Raw genomic sequence first — 23364 nt, forward strand, 5'->3', positions numbered from 1 at the left:
TGTGAGTGATAATACCTATATACCTACAAGGAAGACCAGTTAATAAAATAAATTATTCGGATTTACGTACCAACAGCTGATATCAAAGATGAAGAAACTGAAAATTTTTACCAACTTCTGCAGTCTGAAATTGATCAGAGATGCAGTCAAGATGCATTGACAATTACTGGTGATTGGAATGTGGAAGTTGGAAACAAATAAGGATCAGAAGTTGGAAAATATGGCCTTGGTGATAGAAATAATGCCAGAGATCACATGATAGAATTTTGCAAGACCAATAATCTATTCATTGGAAATACCTTTTTTTTTTTTTTAACAGCATAAACGGCAACTATACATGTGGACCACACCAGACGGAATACACAGGAATCAAAGGAACTACATCTGTGGAAAGAGACAGTGGAGTAACTCTTGATATCAGTCAGAACAAGGCTAGGGGCCGACTGCGAAACAGACTGTCAATTGCTCATATGCAAATTTAAATTGAAGCTGAAGAAAATTAAAACAAGTCTTCCAGAGCCAAAGTACTACCTAGAGCATATCCCACCTGAATTTAGAGACCATCTCAAGAATATATTTGAGGCATTGAATACTGATGACTGAAGACCAGAAGAGTTGTGGAATGACATCATACATGAAGAAAGCAAGAGGTCATTGAAGAGACAAGAGAGAAAGAAAAGACCTAACTGGATGTCATAAAAGACTCTGAAACTTGCTTTTGAACATTGAGTAGCTAAGGCAAAAGGAAAAAATGATGTAAAAGAACTGAACCAAAGATTTCAAAGGGTGGTTCAAGAAGAAAAAGTATTCTAATAAAATGTACGTGGACCTGGAGTTAGAAAACCAAAAGGGAAGAACGTGCTTGATATTTCTCAAGCTGAAAGAACTGAAGAAAGAGTTCAAGCTTCGAATTGCAATTTTTGAAAGATTATACAGGAAAAATATTGAACGATGCAGGAATCATCAAAAAAAAAGATGGAAGGAATACACAGAGTCACTGTAGCAAAAAGAATTGGTCAACGTTCAACCATTTCAGGAGGTAGCATATGATCAAGAACCGATGGTATTGAAGGAAGAAGTCCAAGCAGCACTGAAGGCATTGGCCAAAAACAAGGCTTAGGAATTGATGGCATACCAATTGAGATGTTTCAACAAACTTACATATGCAATGCTGGAAGTGCTTACTCGTCTATGCCAAGAAATTAGAGAGACAGCTACTTGGTCAGCCGACTGGAAGAGATCTGTATTTGTGCCCATTCCAAATAAAAGTGATCCAACAAAATGTATAAATTATGGAACAATATCATTAATATCACACACAAGTAAAATTTTGCTGACGATCATTCAAAAATGGTTGCAACAGTACATCAACAGGGAATTGCCAGAAATTCAAGCCAGATTCAGAAGAGGACATGGAACAAAGGATATCATTGCTAATGTCAAATGGATCTCGACTGAAAGCAGAGGATACCAGAAAGATGTTTACCTGTATTTTATTGATTATGCAAAGGCATTCAACTGTGTGGATCATAACAAATCTGGATAACATTGCAAAGAATAAGAATTCCAGAACACTAATGGTGCTCATGCGACACCTGTACATACATCAAGAGGCAGGTGTCAAACAGAACAAGGGAATACTGCCTGGTTTAAAATCGGAAAGGTGTGTGTCAGAGTTGTATCCATTCACCATACTTATTCAGTCTGTATGCTGAGCAAATAATCCGAGAAGCTGGACTATATGAAGAAGGAGGCAGCATCAGGAGGAAGACACGTTAACAACCTGCGATATGCAGATAACACAACCTTGCTTGCCAAACCAAAAGTACAGAGGACTTGAAGCAATTACTGGTGAAGATCAAAGACTACAGCCTTCACTATGGATCACACTTTCAACATAAAAAAATCCTCACAACTGGACCAATAAGCAACATTGTGATAAACAGAGAAAAGATTAAAATTGTCAAGGATTTAATTTTACTTGGATCCATAATCAACACTCATGGGAGCAGCAGTCAGGAAATCAAACAACGTGTTGCATTGGGCAGATCTGCAAAAGACCTCCTGAAAGTGTTAAAATGCAGAGATGCCACTTTGAGGACTAAGGTGCACCTGAACTAAGCCATCGTGTTTTTAATTGCCTCATATGCGTGCAGAAGTTGGACAGTGAGTAAGGAAGACTGAAGAAAAATTGACACCTTTGAATTATGATGTTGGTGAAGGATATTGAATATTCCATGGACTGCCAGAAGAATGAACAAATCTGTCTTGAAGAAAGTACAGCCAAGAATACTTGTTAAAAGGGAGGATGGTGAGACTTCGCCTTAAGCACTTTGGACATGTTATCAGGGATTAGTCCCTGAAGAAGTACATAAGGCTTGCTAAAGTACAGCATCAGCGAAGAAGATGCTTAATGAGAGGATAGGCACTGGGCTGCAACAGTGGGCTCAAGCATAGCGACGATTGTGAGGATGGTACAGGACCAGGCAGTGTTGCGTTGTCGTACATGGGGTCACCGTGGGTCGGAACTGACTCGAGGGCACCTAACAGCAACAACAATTGTTAGTTTCTTGATTTTGCTAATTGTTATGTGGTTGTATAAGAAAATGTTTTTATTTTGGAGACACACGGAAATATTTAGAGGTGATGGAGCAACATGTTTGCAACTTACTTTCAAAAGGTTCAGAAAAAAATAATAGGCATATATAGAGGGAAAGAATTGATAAAGCAAACTTGGTAAAATGTTAACATTTGGGGAATCTAGATGATGGGTATAAAACAATTCTTTGTACTACTCTTGCAGCTTTTCTGTAAGTCTAAAAGTATTTCAAAAGGAATTTAAAAAAGGAAAAATGAGTCAGAGGAAATGATAACAAAAAACCTGGATGTGGTTCATTTTGTGGCACTGCTTGGTAGCTAGGCCAGTACTGTCAAGAGTTTTCAACTCTTACAAAGCATGATTTTTTAAAAATCTCAACTTCAGTATAAATCATTTCTTTTTGACCCATCTGGATATTTTGATTTTACCAAAAATAGACACATACAGAGAATGTGAACAAACTGGCAGGCGGTGGTCTATAGGTCATATATTTGAAAATCTATAATATTTACAAATAATGCATATTATTTAACCTGTTTTATCAGTTTAAGGACTTTTTTGTATTTATGATATTTTTGTTTGTATTAGAAAACAAAGAATAATGTTGTTATATGCACAGTTTCAGTATTTATTACACTGCTTGGTGTTGTTTTGTGTTTTAGGCCATTGGAACTAGATTTTAAGTATGTAATGAGAGTGTCTTCTTTGAAAAAGAGACTTCCTGAAGCTGCCTTTAAAAAACAGAATTACGTGGAGCAAAAAGGTCTGTTTGAAAGTAGTGATACACTGCATGTCCTAGGCTTTGTTCCAGTTATTTTCAGAGCTTTCTTCCAAATATCAGGCAGTTCTACGCCTTCCTGTAGGTTTGCTATAAACCAGAATCAACTCGATAGCACTGGTTTTGGGTTGTTTTCTTCTTTCAAGCATGTGCACACACTGCTAATTATTATGTCTTTAAAAAAAAAACCAAACCTGTTGTTACCCTGTCAATTCCAACTTATGAGTGATTCATAAAAAGGGTCTTTTGTGAAAGTTTAATGGTTGTTATGTTTTTATAGTTCTTTGAGATAATCTAGTGACTGAAAGGTCGTTTTATCACTGTAATGTAGAATACTGAGGGAAATAAGCAGAGACATGCTTAAAATAGTTGGAAACTCAACTATTCCTCTCAACAGAGTTATTACTATTTTTTCTTAAGTATTTTGAAACTCAGAAGATAACCAAAAAAGCGTAAGAAGAAAATTTCTTATTTAGGTTAATGCATGGAACACTGATGTTTATGTTATTTATGTATTGTTTGTTAATCCTATAATGGTTTCAATATAAATGATAGTATTATTTTAAAATAATTTATTCTCTAACTTTTTAGTAAGGTAACTTATAACCAAGAATATATAAAGTTTTAGTAGTATTTTTAGTTCTTTCATCTTTCTAACGTATAAAACAGATTATGAAAATATAATAGCATGTTTAAAATAAATACTGTGTTGTTTTCTAATTTTTCTCTACAGTTTGTCTCCAAGATATGTGCTTGAATTTGTATAAGGTAGAACTATCAAACAAACAAGGGGAAAAAATAGATAAACTAACAGAATACATTAAAAATGAAGAATTGGTAAGAAACAATAATTATTATTCTTTCTTTAAATTAAGAAATTGATATCTAATAAGTTGGCTGTGCTTAGATTAAATTAGCTTGCTAAAAGAATTTTCATTGTTTAATATTTATTGACCACCAGTATACTTTTAGTTTTTATCTCCTTTTTATTAGTAGTCAGCTTATACTCCTGATTATAAAAAACAAAAAGAATAGTTTTCCTCAAATCTTTTTTTTGTTTTTTTTCTCTGTCTGGCAAAAGAATTGAGTAGATCCCTGGAGCTTCTGCTTAGTAGAATCCCAAGGGAGAGATACTTTTTGAAAAGTGACCAGTATCATAATCCACAGGTTTATAAGGAAGAAAAAGTTGCTGCTTCTACTGTTTTTGTGGCGTAGAAAGTTAAGACTCTACAGAGAAGTATATCAGCATCCAAAGAGTTCTTTCCGTTATGTTAACCAGGGTTAAGGGATGATAAGAATAGATGGTTGAACCAGACTCTCAAACTGACTTTCTAGTGAATAATTTCTGAATGTCACAAAGGAAATAGTACAAATGTTGGCCAGTGACCAAGTGAGCCTGACTCTGTAGTAACATGACTGTCATCCCCAAAGATGATAAAAAAATTAATAAATTAAATATATAAGCTGTAAAAGTAGCTAGTCTTAGTGATAGTATCAGTTAAGATACTTCAGGTTGCCCAGTTGTCAAAGGCAAGGTCATGGAAGCTGCATAGACACATCCAAACTCCCTGAGGGACCAGATTACTGGGCTAAGGGCTATGGGGACCACGGATGGTCTCGGGGAACATCTAGCTCAGTAGGTATAACATAGTTTATAAAGAAAATGTTCTACATTCTACTTTGGTGAGTACCGTTTGGGGTCTTAAAAGCTTGTGAGCGGCCATCTGAGATACTCCACTGGTCTCAACCTGTCTGGCGTAAGGGAGAATGAAGAAAACCAAAGACACAAGGGAAAGATTAGTCCAAAGGACTAATGGACCACAAGTCAGCTTCTGCCAGACTGAGTCCAACACAACCAACTGGTGCCCAGCTACCACCACTGACTGCTCTGACAGGGATCACAACAGAGGGCCAGGACAGAGCAGAAGAAAAATGTAGAACAAAATTCTAACTAAAAAAAAAAAAAAAATCCAGAGTTACTGGTCTGACAGAGACTGGAGAAACCCCAAAAGTGTGACCCTGGAACCCCCCGTTTTAGCTCAGTAATGAAGTCACTCCTGAGGTTCACCCTTCAGCCAAAGATTAGACAGGCCTGTAAAACAAAATGAGACTAAGTGGGCACACCAGCCCAGGGGCAAGGATGAGAAGGTAGGAGGGGACAGGAAAGCTGGTAATGGGGGACCCAAGGTCGAGAAGGGGAGAGTGTTGACATGTCGTGGGGCTGGCAACCAGTGTCATAAAACAATATGTGTATTAATGAAAAGCTAGTTTGCTCTGTACACTTTCATCTAAAGTACAATTTGAAAAAAAAAGATACTTCAGGTTGCATGTGACAAACCCAAACTGGCGTAAATAATAACAGGATTTAATTGGCTTATATAACTTTTTAATTCTAGATGGTAAGGCAGGTTCAAGTGCTGTTTGTTCAAAACTCCGGCTCTTTTTCTGGGACTCTTTCAGCTTTACCATCCTCTGTGTAGTAGTTTTTGTCCTTAGACTGGTCAAAGGAGGACACCAGCAGCAGTCAGTCAGAGCTACATGCTTCCTCCCTTTTCCATCCAGGGGAAAGGGAAAGAACTCCTCCAAACCATTACTTCAGTCTCGTTGTTGTTAGGTGCCTTCGAGTTGGTTCCAACTCATAGTGACCCTATGCACAACAGAACGAAACACTGCCTGGTCCTGCGCCATCTTTACAATCATTATGCTTGAGCTCATTGTTGCAGCCACTGTGTCAGTGTACTTCGTTGAGGGTCTTCCTCTTTTCCGCTGACCCTGTACTCTGCCAAGCATGATGTCCTTCTCCAGGGACTGATCCCTCCTGACAGCATGTCCAAAGTACGTAAGACGCAGTCTCGCCGTCCTTGCCTCTGAGGAGCATTCTGGCCGCACTTCTTCCGAGACAGATTTGTTTGTTCTTTTGGCAGTCCATGGTATATTCAGTATTTTTCGCCAACACCACAATTCAAAGGAGTCAACTCTTCTTCAGTCTTCCTTATTCATTGTCCAGCTTTCACATGCATATGCGATTGAAAATACCATGGCTTGGGTCAGGTGCACTTTAGTCTTCAAGGTGACATCTTTGCTCTTCAACACTTTGAAGCTTTGCAGCAGATTTGCCCAGTGCAATGTGTCTTTTGATTTCTTGACTGCTGCTTCCATGGCTGTTGATTGTGGATCCAAGTAAAATGAAATCCTTGACACCTTCAGTTTTTTCTCCATTTATCATGATGTTGCTCATTGGTCCATTTGTGAGGATTTTTGTTTTCTTTATGTTGAGGTGCAATCCATACTGAAGGCTGTGGTCTTTGCTCTTCATCAGTCTCATTAGATCGGTTTATGTCATCTGCGCATTCCTCAGCTAGTCACTGAAAAGGGAGTGGATTACACTGATTACTTAAGCCATTCCGAGCTCATCTTACAGAATCGGGTATGAGGTTAGTCCTACCCAATCTGCAGTAGTGCTTCATAACAGAGTTGAGAACTGTCTCTTCAGAGAAAAATCATGAGTGCAGTTAAGAAGATGTAATGGGGGAAATTGGTTTCTGAATAGATAACCATCTACTGTAGGATTGTAGTCGTAGTTTTTTTTTTGTTTTTTTGAAGTGCATAGTCCATTTTATATTTGGAAATTAAAGAAAGCACTAAGATACTTTTAGAAAATGCATTAGGCTCGGAACTGTGATTATAGTATTGAAAGTAGTACAGACAGTGTAGAACTTTGTTTTGAAACCTGTTTATTAATAATAATTGTTAACAGAAATTACATATATGCTACTTCCTCCCCAGTGCTCCATGTGCCTTTTCTTGCTCTGTTATTTTATAAATGTTTGTTTGTATATCTGTCTCCCCAACTAAACATTGAGTTCTTTGAGGGCAGTTATCAACTCTTAATCATTTTTGACTCTTAGTGCTTGCTATACAGTGGACAAGGAATAAATGTCCCTTGAACAAAGTGTATGTGAGATTGTACCTAGAACATCGAACTTCAAGAGCAATACAGAGCAAGGTCTCTTTTTAAAAGAGTGTATTTTTCTGTGTTTGTGTCGAAGAGGCAAAAAGTAGCTATTTAAAAGACTCTGTGATTTCTGCCCTCAAAGTTAAAATGGGAACTTTGTAAACCCTATCAATACAAAATTTGAGACACTAATAGAATATAATTCATGTCTCTCTTATTTGCCTATATTTTTGAAGATAGAAATGCATGGCTTTAGTAGATACAAGGATTTTACTTTTCCTTTATATACAGAACGAAAATGTAGAACAATGTAGAGGCTAAGTATTGTCTTTTCTGCCTTTTGCAATCAGTGGTGGAAGATGAAACAAAAATTATACTTGTTTGCAGTTTAACAGATACTGCAACTCTCAGGATATATAACTGTTGATATGTTTATTCCATAATTATTTTATGGGTGCCTACTATGTGCCAGAAGCAAAGATACAAAATAATTACTGCCATCAGGGGACTGTGAAGGACACAAAAATGTAAACCATCAAATGTCATAAATGCATAAGGGCTATAATAGAAAGGTATAGAGACTCAGAATAGCAATTTTTTCTCTGAGTGAGGTTATCAGTGTTGTTACTTAGTTCTAATATGGTAACTAGAAAAGAGGTCTTTTATTTCATATTTTTATTGTTAAACAATTTGTTGATTTACTGTATTTGTAAACTCGTATCATATCCGTTTTTAAAGTAAAAATATTTTGTCATTTTATCTAGGCTTTATTTTAACCGAAAAATTGTTTGAACATTGCATTTGATCTCTGTCATGAGTATATAGTTTTTTGAAATAGTGAACAACAGAAGACTGTTAACCTTATTATTTAGAATGACAGCTTTTAGACATTTAAAGCCTATCTATTCCTTCTGACTAATGTTGGCTTAAGAGAAGAAAGTGCTTTCTGACAGCTAGAGTTGTCCCATATAAGAGCCTTGCTTCCCCTGCTACCTAGGGACAGAATTCCCCTAGCTTCTGTAAACACCAAAATTTCGAGGATTTTTTTTTCTTGAGCTCAAGATTCCACCGAAGACTGTGATGGAGAGTCACGTAAGAGAGGAGGAATTTATTTCCCTGTGCATTTCCTCTTGCCAGAGGATATAATTGTTTTCCATTATTTTTGATCTCTTAGGATATTGTAGGAAGGATTATTTATGGGCTGATATCTTCATTCTTTCCAATTTCAAGTTTCTGTGATATGCTTTGATTAAACATGAACTCAAGCTGCTAGTCGTAGGTCTGGTCATCTTGCACTTATAGTGGCTAAATGCTAACAGATGGGCCGTTTAGGCAACAGTGTGAAATTTCAGCTATCTTACTGAGACAATGAGATAAGTCTTTTCTGATTGATCTGTTATGTAGCTAAATGTTATTCTAAAACTAACTCTTGCTGTTATTATTATATGTAGCCCTAATAAGGGCAAGACTATTTGAGAGCTAAGGAACTTACTGTTCCTGATATTGGCACAAAATTCCTGATTCCCATAAACGTTAAAATTTCAATTTTTTTTTTCTTTTCATGAGCTCAAAATCCCATTTAAGCAGTGTAGAAGAGGGAGAAGGAAAGAGGGATTGAAGAATCTACCTTTTTTTTTTTTTTAATATTTCTTTTAAGGCAATCATCAAATGCTTAGAAGATCGAGGGGTTTTCATTTTACTTACATCATCAGCCTTAATATCAGATACAGGTAAGGACAACTTTATTGAAAAAAAAAATATTTTCAGTGTGTTTACTTTTGTTTTATAAGATCAACAACCTTAAGCTGTCTTCTTCTGATTCTCGTTCTATATAGGTTTGGAAGATGAACAGATGGGTCTACATGGGTTGCATGTATTCCATTCTTCCCTGCCAACAGGTAAAGATACAATGACTTAACAGTTCACAAAATCTGTTGGATATTTTTTAGTCATCATTTTACTTGACCTTTCAGTAGCGGATGACACTGTAACTGTTTCCTTCCTTTTAAATCATTCTCTTCTGTTAACCTTCCTGGTTGATCCTGCTTTATCTCCTTTGCAGGCTTATCCTTTCCTCTAAACTTCAGACCCATATATCCAACTGTCTGACATTACCGGTTAAATATCTCAAACTTGGCTCAAATTCACCCTGTCCAAAACCAAATTCATGAACTTCCCCTAGAGCTTTGGCGTCTTCCTTCATTATTCTCTATTACTGTGAGTGGCCTCACTATCTAAGCCAGAAACCTAGGACTTATTCTTAATGTCTTCTTTCTTACTCCCTAGATCCAGTCTATTGCTAAGTCCTGTCAGTTTAACTTTGTAAATATCTTCTGAATCCTTCCATATCTCCCCATAGCCATTGCTACCTCTCTAGTCAAAGTTATTGTTATTTCTTACCACTGTCTCAGGACCACTGCAAAAGCCTGCTCTATGATCTTATAACGTTTACTCTTGCCCTCATCCATTCTTCTCCCTGATACTGTATTGTTACCCTGTTAATAACCCTTTGGTGACTTCCCATCTTCCTTAAGTTAAAATCCATACTCTCTAACAAGGCCTTCAAGGCCTTATACGATCTGGTCTCTGCCTGCATCTCCAGCCTTATATCCAATTACTATTGATTTTCAGTCATCATTCAGTTTCTTGATTGGAACTAGGCTATTCAGCTTCAAGATTTTTATACATAGTGTTCCCTTTACCTAAAACCATTTCACACACAGCCTCAGACATCACTATCAGGAAAGTCTATCTTGAATATCTGTCCTTCCCTATACTGTATCAGTTTCCCCTATTATGTGATCTTAATGTTGGTTATATTTATATTTCTTTCCCACATAGACTCTTTCTGAGAATCGTGTTTATTTTGTCTTCATGATACCTACAGTGCTTGGCTTATTGTAGGCTCTCAATATATGTTGAATGAATGAGCAAATGAATAGATAAATACAATTTTCTTACAATTCTTTTAAGAATTTAGCTTATATTTTTAATTTATGCTTTAACTTTTCATGTAATCTGTATTATAGAATAAGGCAAATTCTCTGCCTTAGCTTTATAAATATCTACATATAGAAGTATGCATCCCAAAATGTTTTTATGGATCTAGGGATGACCTCGCTAAAGCAAAAAAACCAAACCTACCTATTGCTGTTGAGTCAATTCTGACTCATAGCAACCTTATAGGACAGGGTAGAACTGCCCCACAGGGATTCCAAGCCTGTAAATATTTACAGGAGCAGACTACCACATCTTTCTCCCATGGAGCAGCTGGTGGGTTCGAACCACTGACCTTTCAGCTAACAGCTGAGTGCTTTAACCACTGTGTTGCCAGGATTCCTATTATAGTACCCTGTATCATATATACCCTCTCCTCACTTATTAACATAGTTAAGTTCCAAAGACCAGTTTGTTATGTGAAATCGGCATTATACAAAGATGGAGGTTGATCTCATCATACCACAAAATGGAGGATGACCACATCATACATAACTGCCAGATTATATTACATAACTGCCAAACTACCGAGGATCGTGGCCCAGCCAAGTTGACACATGAACTTAACCATCACAGCCAGCATTATTTTTGCCTGGCACGTCAGCATTCATTATTGCCAGATGTACTTCGTTAGTGCACAAAATAGATAATAGATTTTTTACTGTTATCATAAATGCGAGACGTCAGAAAATGAGATAGTTGGTAAGTGAGGAGAAGGTGTGATTAAACGATTTTCACATTCTGACTGATAGTTCATTATTAACATGTTTTGTCATTGCTAATTTGGATACAGTTGTACTCTCTTCTGATGAACTCGATTACCAGTTTGATGAGCTTAGCTGTACTCATTTAATGAACGGAACAGATCAGAAACCTTTTGTTTGGCAACCTTTGTTACTGAGCAATAATAGTTAATATTCTACCAAATAAACATGATTCAGGGCCTTCATAGATTCTCTCTACCTAGACTTTTTTTTATATTTTATTTTTCCTTCACTTAGTACTTATTTTAAAATAATGAAATGCAGAGGACGGAATTTTTATTTTAATATCCAGTCAAAATAGACAAGGTATGAAGGCTGTTACTATTGGTATGGTGGCCATTGAATGCACTCTGAGCTCCTTGTTGGATAAGATGTACCTGGAAATCGAATTTCACTTATTCTTTTTAACCTAGTAATTACATTTTGAATTTACTCTTTTTCAGTTCTCTTTCTCTCTCTTTTTGTGTTTGCATGCTTTTAAATATATAGTTAAGTATTATTTTTTAAATACTTGGATATATATATCCATTTCTTTAAGTGGACCCTTAAGTCTTCCGTTAATTGCCATTTAGACTATCATTTGAAAATACTGTAGCATATTTAACCATCCCATAATTCTGAAATCTAAAGCATTTTTTTTCTGCATGTTTTTGTAAAAACGAAACGCTTCAGGTTTTTAATATACACGTGTATATTTTAGGGATGAAAGATTTGAAAATTGAAGATACCATTTCATTGAAGGTGACACCTATTTTACCTACCCTTCATTGTGCCCTGCTAGCAGCAAAGAAATCATTTACTGAAGAAGGAATCCGCCCAAACACATTAGTAAAGCAGAATTTCCAGGAGCTGTACAAAGTGGACAAGAGCCCTTCACTGGCTGCTGCTTCTCAGGATGGAATTAAAGAGACTGCATTCTTTGGCAAGCTGTCCAATGGTTTTGACTTGGTTCCTGCAGCTGAAAAGTGCCCTTTACAATCTTTAACTCAATTAAAGTCTTATTTTTCAGATCCTGGTGGTTACATTTTGGAAGTATCTGCTGCTTTAGATTTATTAGCAGAGCATCCTCAGTCTCCTTGTGTTTCAGATGGAATTTGTGATGCTGGATTTTCTTTAGTTATGACTCCAGATCCTGAATTTCTTGACTCAGAGGCAGAAGTAAGAAAAGAAACAGAAACAGAAAAGAATTCCGAAGAAGTTTTTAAAGCAAGGAAAGGCAGTATGGTCCCGTTACATCCAGCAGCGAATCTGAGAGTTCAGCCAAAGAGGAAGGCAAGCATGCCACTCATGATACAAAGTAAAAGGGTGAACCTGTGTCGCCCTTTTCCCAAAAGATCAACTGCTGGAACAAACAATGGCTCGGACTCTGCCACAACTCTTAAATTGGCTAAAGGGCAGTTTCCTCAGAAAAGAAAAAGAGGTAAGCACAATTTATATGAATTATTAAATTAGCAGATAAAACTAACTGTTGTATTCTGGGTAATTCTGGTTGTAGTCTGCTGGGTCAGTGCTACTCAGAAGTGGATTGTGGCTTGGCAGTAACAGGAGCTTGTTAGAAATGCCAGCATTTTTCTCCAGGTGATTTGTCTCCACGCTGAAGTTTGAGAAGCAATCTAAATAATGAATAAGAATCAAGAAGTAGGAAAACCTATGTGATTCCTTAAAAGCCCATTTACCAAAAGCTTCTTATTTTACTTGTAAAACTGCTCAGATCTTCGCTTGTTATTATTTAGTACCATTTCAACTGGTATTTAGGTACCAGTTAGTTTTATCTAGTTGTCAAGGCATCCAAATAAGAGTGGGAAAAGAGGATTTTTTAAAATCAGGCACACTGACATTAACAAAAAATGATAGCTGATAGAGTAAACACATATAAAGAACCGCCCCCCCCCCCAAAAAAAGCCTGGGACCTGCAAAACTAAGGCAGTCTGGGGTAGAGTTTCCAATCCTTTGTGTATATAAGTTTTTAAAATAGTCACCTGAATCCTACCAAGGACCTATTGGAAACAATATCCAAAAACCTAACCCATTGCTGTCAAGTCGATTCCGACTCATAGCAACCCTGTAAGGACAGAGTAGAACTTCCGCATGGAGTTTCCGAAGAGCACCTGGTGGATTTGAACTGCTGACCTTTTGGTTAGCAGCCAAGCTCTTAACCACTGCACCACCAGGGTTTCCACTGAATATCCAGTGGCCTGGAAATAGGTATATTGAAAAAGTTCCACAAATGGTTTTATTGCCTCTTGGAAACTGAGTGAGAATGAAACCATACAGAGCCATTTACTGTTTAACAGTTGAAAAGCAGAACAAACAATATGATTTTGGCTTAGAGTCATCTCAAATTATGTTTAGTATATTTTGTTTAAAAATGAGAACTCTCTGCTATGTCTGAGAGAAGGGCTCAGCAAACTATAACTGAAAGGTCACTTTCAACTTCCACTGGCAGAGTCGAGTGGTTGGGACGGAGACCATGTGGCTTTCAGAGCTGAAAGTGCTTACTCTCTGGCCCGCACAGAAAAATCTTGCTAATCCCTGTTTCAGAGAGAGTCTGTCTATAATGTTTTGAATTAAAAGTTTTGGTGCCTAAAGAAATATCTAGAATGTTCAGATTCTCGGGAGTCTAATTAGGATTTTACTCTATGGCTTAACAAGCAGTTATTCCCAGTCTGTTATGGTTAGAGAGCTGTTGGTTTTGTGTGTGTGTATTTAGGAGGGTGAAAGAAAGTATCACAGTACAAAGTGGCGAATCAAACTGTAAACCAAAAAACCAAACCCCGGTGGATTCTAACTGCTGACATTTTGGTTAGCAGCCGTAGCACTTAGCCACTACGCCACCAGGGTTTCCAGAATCGAATGATACAGTTATTTAAATATATTCCAGGGCAACTGTATTGAGTTTTGTTCCATGTAAACCAATTTTCCTTATGGTATTGAATAAATTATCTATAATTCAACATAAGCATTTTCACTGTTTCTCGAACAGTATTACAATCAGTTTTAAGAAATAGGTTTTATATTGTAGCCCAGTGCACACAAATTCATACATGACTGAGACAGAAACTTGAAAAAACAGCATTTAACCTACATGTGATACAATCTCATATGTTCTATTGTTATCTGTTTCATTGAAAAAAAATTCTGGTTGTGGCCTATTAAATGTATTTTATAAATCACCAGTGGATTATTACATGCAGTTGGAGAAACATGGCACTGAGTGATGCACAGAAACAGTGCTCCCTACCGGATCAACCTGTTTCATTCTCCTTCTCCTAGGATGTGGTTTTGGGAGAGAGGTTTCCTTCTAGCTTGTGCAGATACCATCACCTTTTCCCCCTAAGTCTTGGTTGTCTGATCTTGTTTTCCTCTTTTAATTTGGTCTTAACTGTTTTCCTGTTTAATTTATATTTTACCTCTCCTTATACTGAAGCTTTTAGAAAATGTAGCTGGAGTGGAATGAGAAGTCTTATTTCTAAAACAACGAACAAAAATATGTTCCTTAAAAAGGAATAAAATGTGTTTTGTTACAGCTTTCCTACCTGTAATAGTTTAGTAGGGAGGAAGATAATTAGACCCAGGGAAATGTGTAACAGTAAAGATTTTGAAAGTGTTTTTTCTTTTTCTTGGGAAGCATTTCTTTCTCTAATCCCCAAAGAACCCCCCAAATTTTTCTAATGAAGTGAGTATCCACTTTTCATGAACAGTCAACACAATTTTATACTGTTTAATATCATATTCAGTGTTTCCATTTAAAAATAGTGTTTTCTTTATAATGTAATTTAAAAATACTAGCCAACATTCATATGTGTGTGTTTTATGATGTTTTTAGGGGCTGAAATTTTTCTGTGGGAACAAATGACTTTATGGAAAGCCAGTGAGGAGATAAGTTTTCAAAAGAGAGTTTTTGTTAACATTTTTTAACTCTATAAGATGGACACATTTTCTACTATGTAATATAAGCAGTTAGTTGGTGTTTTCTTTCCCACCTACCTTTACCTTCAGCTGTTTCCTTTTCACATGAATAGCAAAGCAGAGCATTTTGTGAGAGAGATTAGCAATTATAGTAGATTTGTAGGAAATAAAAGCAGGTGAAGGCTTTTCTTCAGTGTACCTTCCCCGGTCTTCTCTTAAAAGATTATTTTTCAGATGATATTAAGACTTAGATGTGTAGGAGCAGTAAAGTAAAATATGTAATGTTTTTTATATACAGTCTCTACAGTGTGAGTATAGTTTCTAACATCACCTTATAGGAGCTGTGTTGCTTTTCTTTAAACCATATCATACATCTCTCAGTGCTGTGAGCTAGCAGATTTAGTCTTACCTGCCATATCAGTCAGTAAAGGTTATAGAGATCTTAAAAATTAAGTTGCACTTTGTTTTTATAAAGTTATTACTCTGACATTTCTCTTCTTTACCTGACTGTGTATTGGCAGAGACACTTGGAAAGTTCACGTTTTTTTAATGTGAGAATTTTTAACTCATGCAAAACAAAACTTTTAATGACATACTTAGAACTCTATATTTTATACCACATTCATAAAGTTACCCCCCAAAAAAAACAAAAATAAAAGAAAAAAATATGCCGATAAATACCTGAGCCCCTACCCCTAAAAAAAAAATGGTGTCTTTTCTACATAAGGTGCTGAAGTGCTGACTGCACAGTTTGTACAGACAACCAAATTGGATAGGAAAAACCAAGATGCTCCTATTTCTAAAGATGTTCCAGTGGCAACGAATGCTAAAAGGGCAAGGAAACGAGAGAAATCTCCAGTCAAAACTGTTCCAAAGGCTAAGCCACCTGTGAAGAAATCTCCACAAAAACAGAGGGTAAATATAGTAAAAGGCAATCAGAATCACAGAATCAGAAAGCAGCCACAGCCTGGTAAGAAATACTCTTCCTGTGAATTTAAATACCATAATACAGTTCTAACAGAGGTTGCAAGGTAGCATATTGAAATAATATAAAAGCAGTTAAGATTTATCAATACCTCTTTCTGTATTCTTTAATTCAGACACAGGAATAAGTAACTTGGTTTCCTATTGTAAATAAATTAGGAAAGTACAAAGATTCAAGCCTTCACAAAATAGACCCTACTTACTAGTTTGCATAAACCTGAACATGAATTGTCTATAGGAGTTGAAATACAGATGACTAGTCATTTGTGGCTATATGAACATGAACATTGTATCTGGCAGTACTCTTCTGGACTGTAATCAGTTAGGAGAAATAGAAAGTTAGAAGTTTACGGGCCTAAAGGGAATTGTAAACACACTCTATTCAAAACAGACAGTAATCCAGAATCCTGTATTTGGTTTTAAAAGACATTAATTTTAAAGGCAGTTTGACTTTTCTAATTTTGCTTAAGTGAATAATAAAGTTTAGTCATATGAACAAACAACTGACTGCTCTAATTCCAGATTTTCATACTAGATATGTCCTCTTGGAGCCCTGGTGGTGCAAGTGGTTAAACGTTTAGCTAGCTGCTAACCAAAAGGCTGGCAGTTCAAATCTGCCAGCCACTCCTTGGAAACCCTATGGGGCAATTCTGCTCTGTCCTGTAAGGTTGCTATGAGTCAGAAATGACTCAACAGCGGTGGGTTTATGCGTTAGATAGGTTCTTCTTACTTGAAGGTCCTGTTATCACCTCAGACTTCACCTCTATTAAACTGAGCACACACCAGCATCTCTTCCAGGTCTAATTCCTTTCTTAACTTCACCCTGACCCTCACTAATCTCTCTTTTCTTTCATTTCCTTTTAGGTTTTTACAGATATTATAGAATTTAATTCATGCTATTTTCTTATCATTTGCTGCCTTGGTCTTATCTTTCCAAATAGTATTTAAGCATTATGAAAATATATACATACATAATGTCTTATATTTTTAGCAGTGTCTAAAAATAGGAATTTTTTTCTACTGAGTTGGCTCTCAGATATTTGTTGACTAACTGATTAATGGGAGGAGGTGTACAATTGGGTAATTGGCAGAAAAGTGAGCCCAGAAGATGAAAAGCTGTCAAAATGTATGTTAAAAAATAGACTGATTTATATTGTAAATGTCTGTATATATTGTGCAGCCACAACCTGAGTTAAAACTTTAAGGCTACTTACCTTTTAAATTTCTTGATTTTTCCAGCATTTCTTAACCACCTATACTAATCTGTTTTATTTCTTTATACTTGAAGTATCAAGAGTTTAGGAAAGCAGATGGAATATAACCATGTTGGCCTCAGTTTGAAAATTACAGATTTAAAATATTTTGAGTTTTAATTTGATTATCAGAATTTATGAGAATTTTTCTGTCAGTCATGTTGTTACTGAGACTAATAACTTTATCTTTTTAAAAATTTTTATTAAAGTGTTTTATTCGCTGAACTTTGTATTTTTTTAAATATAATTTCTTTGGCATCGTCTTGTCTGTGTCTTTTAATATAGATATATTATTATTAGTGGTATATCTTTGAATGAGAATTAACAAGTCAGTTATTAAATGATTTACCTGAAACTACACATATTTATTTAAATGAACGAAGAATAGTCATTTCTTTCGACATCAGTATTCTTTATATTAAGCCATACTTGTAACTGATATTCTGTATAAGAGATACATAAAAATATGAAAGCCATAATATTAACAAAGATAGGATGAAATTAGTGCCAATAAATGTGTCAAATCATAAAATGAATTTCACGTTTCCAGTACACCAGTGAGGCTAAGAATAAGATTCTTTGCTTTGGTTCACATTCTTCCACCTAACCTTTTTGGGTTTGCTATTTTAAATAAAAACCAGGCAGTGGTTGATCCATTTTACCCTCCCACGTATATATGCCTTCCCATTCTATTTGATAGTCTCATTAGGCCAGAATTTTCTTCTTGTTTTTAAATGCACTAGTCATTGGCCTCTGCATACAGGTTGTTAATTCATTTCAGACCTGCCACTATCAATTATAAAGAGGGACACAGTTGGCTTTCCTGTTCATCCACCTACCTGCAACAGAGAGTCGTTGCTGAGTATAGTTATGACCTTTATTACCCTTCATAATAACAGCTTTTGAGGAGGCTTAATTCATGTCTGAGAATGGCCAAATAAGCCAGTTGAGAATGTAACCATTTTGATTAAAGGGTAGACTTGATTACCTTCAGAAGGGAGAATTGTCAGTAGATACGATTTGCTATTTTGTGAATAAAGTAGAGGGGAAATGTTTTCATTGCTGAAAATGAAATTGTAAAAGGTGATGAAATTAACTGATGATTCTAAATACTCATGACTTTTCTAATTTTTTATTCTTAACATTACATTTTATAACTAAAGATCAACATGGTTAAAAGTCATCTCTAGTTTGAATTTAGGTGGTTTCTGTAATCACTTGTTAAGGGAAATGATTTCTAAGAAAATGATGTTAACATAATACGCACTTCAAACTTATAGGTTCCTGGATTTTATAAATTCACTACATTATAAGCTCCCTGAGGGCAGGACTCTTTTTTTGTTTGTTTTTGTTTCTGCTTTTTGTCACTTTGTGTATTTCTTTAGTTTAGCAATGTGTCTCATATGCAGTTTAATACATGCATTTTGAAGAGCAATTTCTTTTTAAATGAACATGCACACACTTTAAGACTTGTTCCTCTGGTCAGTAAAGTATGATAGATCTGAGAGCTGGAAAAGACTTCAGTCCGATGGTAAAATTTTTAATATACAGTCTCTGAATGAACAGGAGATTTTTCTTGGATACGTTCATCTCACCATTAATTTTCACTAAAGCATAGTAACATGGCAAAGAATTAATTCTATGAAAATCAAGTGTTATTTTTTTTTTTCTCCCTTTATGTTGAAGCCAAAGGAGAAACTGCCTCACAGCTTCAATCAGAAATTTTATCAGATGGTCAAGAAAATATTATTAGCATAAATAGAGCTCAACCGGAAAATACCACAGTGGCTCAGAAAGATCTTCCTGAAAACTCCATTGTCAACTATGACTCCCAGGCCCTAAATATGTTAGCTGATCTAGCATTAAGCTCTGCTACCTCTTCCACACCATCATCTGAGCCTAGAAACCTTCCCTGTACCTCTGAATTGCTACAGAATGATGTTTTGCTGTCTAATGAAAATTCTTTGCAAGGTACATCTGACCATGAATATCACAGAGGAATTAAAAGTCAAAAAGGTGGACTGTTACCTAAGCCATCCGCTGACAGGAAGACTAATTCAACATCAGACTTAACTGTTAGTCAAGATGAAGAGAGCTTGGTTCCTTGTAGCCAAGCCCAGTCAGCACTTACTGAGGAAACTCTACAAACTTCAGATGCAAGCCAAAGCTCTTGTGTTGTTGTGGAGCATTCATACGCCCTACTCCTTGCAGAACATTCAAAGAAACATCTACAGCAGAGAGGAGTCCAAGGCCCTGTCTTCGCTAAGAATGGAACAAAAGGCCCTGAAGCAGGAACCCCAGTGGGAAAAGTAATGCCGTTTCGGCATCAGCAGAACACCTCCCCCCTGCAAAAGGTCTTTGATCCCTTGGCAAAGCGGAAGAATAGATTGATGTCTTCTAGCCTAAAAGACTTCTGTTGCTCTCATACCGTGTTTAGCTGTGATGGCTCCTTTAAGGTCACTTTCAAATGTGAAACAGAATATGTATTCAGCTTAGATAGCAAATATACTAACAACCCACTAGAGAAAACTGTAATAAGAGCTTTACATGGGTAAGTATGAGTGAAACTTGAAAACCAATTTAACTTTTTTGTTGAGATAAATGCAGTGACAAAGGGTACTTGTGCCTAACTAGAGGAGGAGAAATGTGTGTAAAGCCAAGCAAATGTGTTTACTGGCAATTAAGAATAAGGTACTCGTTTTGCCATTGTCTGTCAGTGATGACATGGAGAACTTTTTAAAGATAACTTCAGGTTTGTGAATGGCTTTCCACTTTGAGGTGCTATTTCATAAGTGTTGGTGGTCTTTGAATTTTAATATTTAGATGAGATGTTAATATAAAATAGAGAGATATAGAACTAATGCTTTCCAGACTGAATTCCAGAAGATACTTTTAAAGAATTATTTCTTGTTAAGTTGGTCAGATTGATATGAGTGAGCAGTTTTCCAAAGGGGTGGTCTATAAATCTTCTTTAAAAAGGCATCAGGGCAATAATAGCAGGGTGGTGAAAAGTTCAGACTTTGGAGTTTAAACTCATGTAGGTTTGAATCTAGGCCCTTCCCACTTATTAGCTTTTGTAACCTGGGGCTTCAGAGCTACCGTTCTCCGACTTCATTGTGTATATGACTCATCTCAGGATCTTACTGAACTGCAGCTTCTGACTCAGTCTGTTTGGGGTGGGGCCAGAAAGTCTGCATATCTTAACAAATTTCTTCCAGGTGATGCCAGTAGAGGAGGATAGTCTGTAGACAGCACTTTAATATGGATTTAGTAATGGCTATGTAAGGTTGTTACATACATTAGGATTTTACACTGTGACTAGTTACTAATAAATGGTAACCATGAGTCTTAGCGGTGGAATCCTTTGGGTACTAGTCCAAAGCTCTAGTACTTTAATTTTGTTAAGTCAGCTTCATATTTATCTTATTCATTGTTTCATGTTGATGCAGTTTAAAAACAAAGAACTAAGGTTAATAAGGCACAAATGGTTAAGCCACTCAACTACTAGCCTAGAGGTTAGTGGTTCAGATCTACCCAGAGGTGCCTTAGAAGATAGGCCTGGCAATCTACTTCGGAAAGGTCACAGCCTTGAAAACCTTATGGAGTACAGGTCTACCCTGACACACATGGGGTCACCATGAGTCCAAATCAACTCCGCGGCAACCAACAGCAACTCTTAGCAGGAAGCAGTAACTGTGTGAGATGACATTCAGCTACCTTTTAGTGAAATTTTCACATGTGACCAAATTGATTCTACATGTATCTGACTTCTTTTCTTGCTCATGTTCACATACAGTGTGTTTACATATACTCACAGGGGTCATTTTCTTAGCCTTCATCCTGTTTAACTGTAGCCTAACTCTGCAGCCTCTCTGACCCATCCCCCTCCAGCTCTCTGCTATCCTCTTGTCTGTCACAGGCTCAGAAATGTTTTGTATCTCCCCTTATTTCAGGTTATTTTCCAGAAATACAATCTAGTTCTGCTGAATTGCCTACAGAGATACTTTAATCTTCAGACTTTCCCAACTATTAGAAGAGAGATACAAAAATAAGGAGAAATGAGAGCCAGCCAGACCTGGCAAAAGCCAGGGAATAAGGATTTGGGTAGTTGCGTAAAGCAGCATTCACATAACAAGTATACTGTGTTTGTGTGGTGTAGGAGAAAGTTACTAGACTAGGAGTCGGGACCCATGTTCTGATCATGGTGCCACCATTTGTGGGTTTTGTAGTTGGGAGGAAGTCACTTAACTGTTCTGATTCTCAGTTCCCTTCTCTGTAAAATGAATGAATTAGATTCATTAAAAAATTTTTTTTTCAGTGCTGTCATTCTAGGAGTTTATCCTTATCTCTGAAAGAGAATGTAGGTAGAGAAAAATTATACAGATACTTTAATTTTGTCAACTTCACATTTATCTTACTCATGGTTTCATATTGGTGCAATTTTAAAAACAAAGAACTGAAGTTAATAAAAGGTGCTTTGATTATGATAGTAAGATCATGCATTAAAATAACTTTTCAAGTATTATTTTTTCTTAAATCTCAGGCCCTGGAATACTGATTTGCCTGATAATGTGGAGGAAGTGAAGCTTTTACTTCATATGTGGGTAGCCCTGTTTTACAGCAATCAGAACAAAGTTATACGATCATCCCGAAAAGTGGTAGAACACAGCAACCCAGCGAAATATGTATCTATAAATAGCACAATAGAATCTTTTGAATTTGGTGAAATGGAGGAGTCCTTCAATGTGGAAAGATGTTCTGCAGACCCTCTGCTGGAGAATAAGGAAGCCTCCAGGAGTCAAGCTACCGAAATGTCCTTCCCTGACACAAATGCAGTGTTTCCTTTAATTAAACCACCACCTGCAGGAGGCTTGGATCTCTATGTACAGAATGAGCAAAAAGATGTTTTTGCAAGAGAAAATCATCATAATAACTCAGGAAGCCAGAATTTCATCTCTTCCTGCAGTAATGAGGTAAATAAGGCTGAATACTATAAATGCTGGCAGTATCTTGGAAGGAGTTCTCTTTTTTTGGTATGTAAAATCACATTCAAAATAAGGCATTGGTTTATTTTAAGCAAGTGGATTCTCCAGCTGTGTGAACAATTATAATACCAAAAACCTGGTTTTTGTAAAGTATCACTCCAGTGGACTGGAGCTAGAGCGTACTGACCGTCCCAATTGAAGACCTAGAACTAGGAAAAAATCATAGGGGTCAGATGATCTCAGTGCCAATCATAATTTTGTCACTTATTAGTTATGCAGTATGGGGCACGTTACTTATTCTGAGTTTATTACCTTTTAAAAGAAATGAATAATACCTATTATATCTTAGCTAAAGTATTGTTTAAGGATCCAGTGTGGCAAGAAAAAATATCAGAAATGCTTTGATAAGCCTTAGAGTAAACTAAAATTGATTACATTAAAAAAGTTTTTAAGGAAAAAAAATTTTAACAGTAAATGTCAGACCTATGAGAGGAGTCATTGCTGGTAACTGTAAATACGGAAAATAAATTTTGTTCTGTTCCGTTGTTCTCAGCTGATGTTCAGACACGTCAGATAACCCAAATTCTAACAGGGCAAATCAAAAAGTTATTTCAAAATTTTAAGGAAACGGGTTGACAAAATGTATGTCTTTTTAAGCTTCTACTCTTCCATGCACTTAAGCAGCAGCTACCAGTGTCTGTCTTAATATTGAATAGACAGTGCTTCTGTACCTAGGGTTCCTGGGTGAGCTTCAGAGGGTCTGTGGATTCCTTCAGATGGTCATCGTCATCAGAAAAACCAACATTGATTGAGCACTCTGTGCCAGATAGTATTCTAAGCCCTTTACTCACATTAATTAAATTCTCTCAGCAGCCTTGTGACTAAAGCCGCATAGTAAATTGTCCAGCCAAGATTCAAATCTAGACAACCCGTGTGTTTCTCAGCGTTAAAGTCTCTCTCTAGATATATGGATGTATTATGTGTTTATGTATGTGTAGACACATACATGTATTGTATTATGTATATGTTTCCTTTTTTACATGGGGCCCATAAATTTCATATAATTCTCAAAGAGAAACAAAATCCAGTGAAGTATCACAACCTTAGAATAAGAGAATATTTATAGGTTAGTTTGGCAGA

General features: G+C 36.4%; 1 protein-coding gene across 8 annotated transcripts in view; it reads left to right on the forward strand.

Moving 5' to 3' along the window:
- The window catches only part of TASOR2 (transcription activation suppressor family member 2), a 77835-nt gene that overhangs the window by 38745 nt on the left and 15726 nt on the right, over window positions 1–23364 (forward strand). For 6 of the 8 annotated variants that reach the window (XM_064284822.1, XM_010590765.3, XM_023548953.2 and 3 more), the window contains 8 exons: window positions 3262–3362; window positions 4111–4214; window positions 8990–9062; window positions 9168–9230; window positions 11794–12513; window positions 15730–15972; window positions 18926–19790; window positions 21783–22212. In XM_064284822.1, coding sequence (XP_064140892.1) covers window positions 3262–3362; window positions 4111–4214; window positions 8990–9062; window positions 9168–9230; window positions 11794–12513; window positions 15730–15972; window positions 18926–19790; window positions 21783–22212 — 2599 coding nt within the window. The remainder of the gene's footprint in view (window positions 1–3261; window positions 3363–4110; window positions 4215–8989; window positions 9063–9167; window positions 9231–11793; window positions 12514–15729; window positions 15973–18925; window positions 19791–21782; window positions 22213–23364) is intronic. The other 2 variants (XM_023548956.2, XM_023548957.2) reach the window with 1 other exon arrangement.

The sequence above is a fragment of the Loxodonta africana genome, chromosome 4, assembly GCF_030014295.1.
Source record: "Loxodonta africana isolate mLoxAfr1 chromosome 4, mLoxAfr1.hap2, whole genome shotgun sequence".
NCBI classification, from domain to species: Eukaryota; Metazoa; Chordata; class Mammalia; order Proboscidea; family Elephantidae; genus Loxodonta; species Loxodonta africana.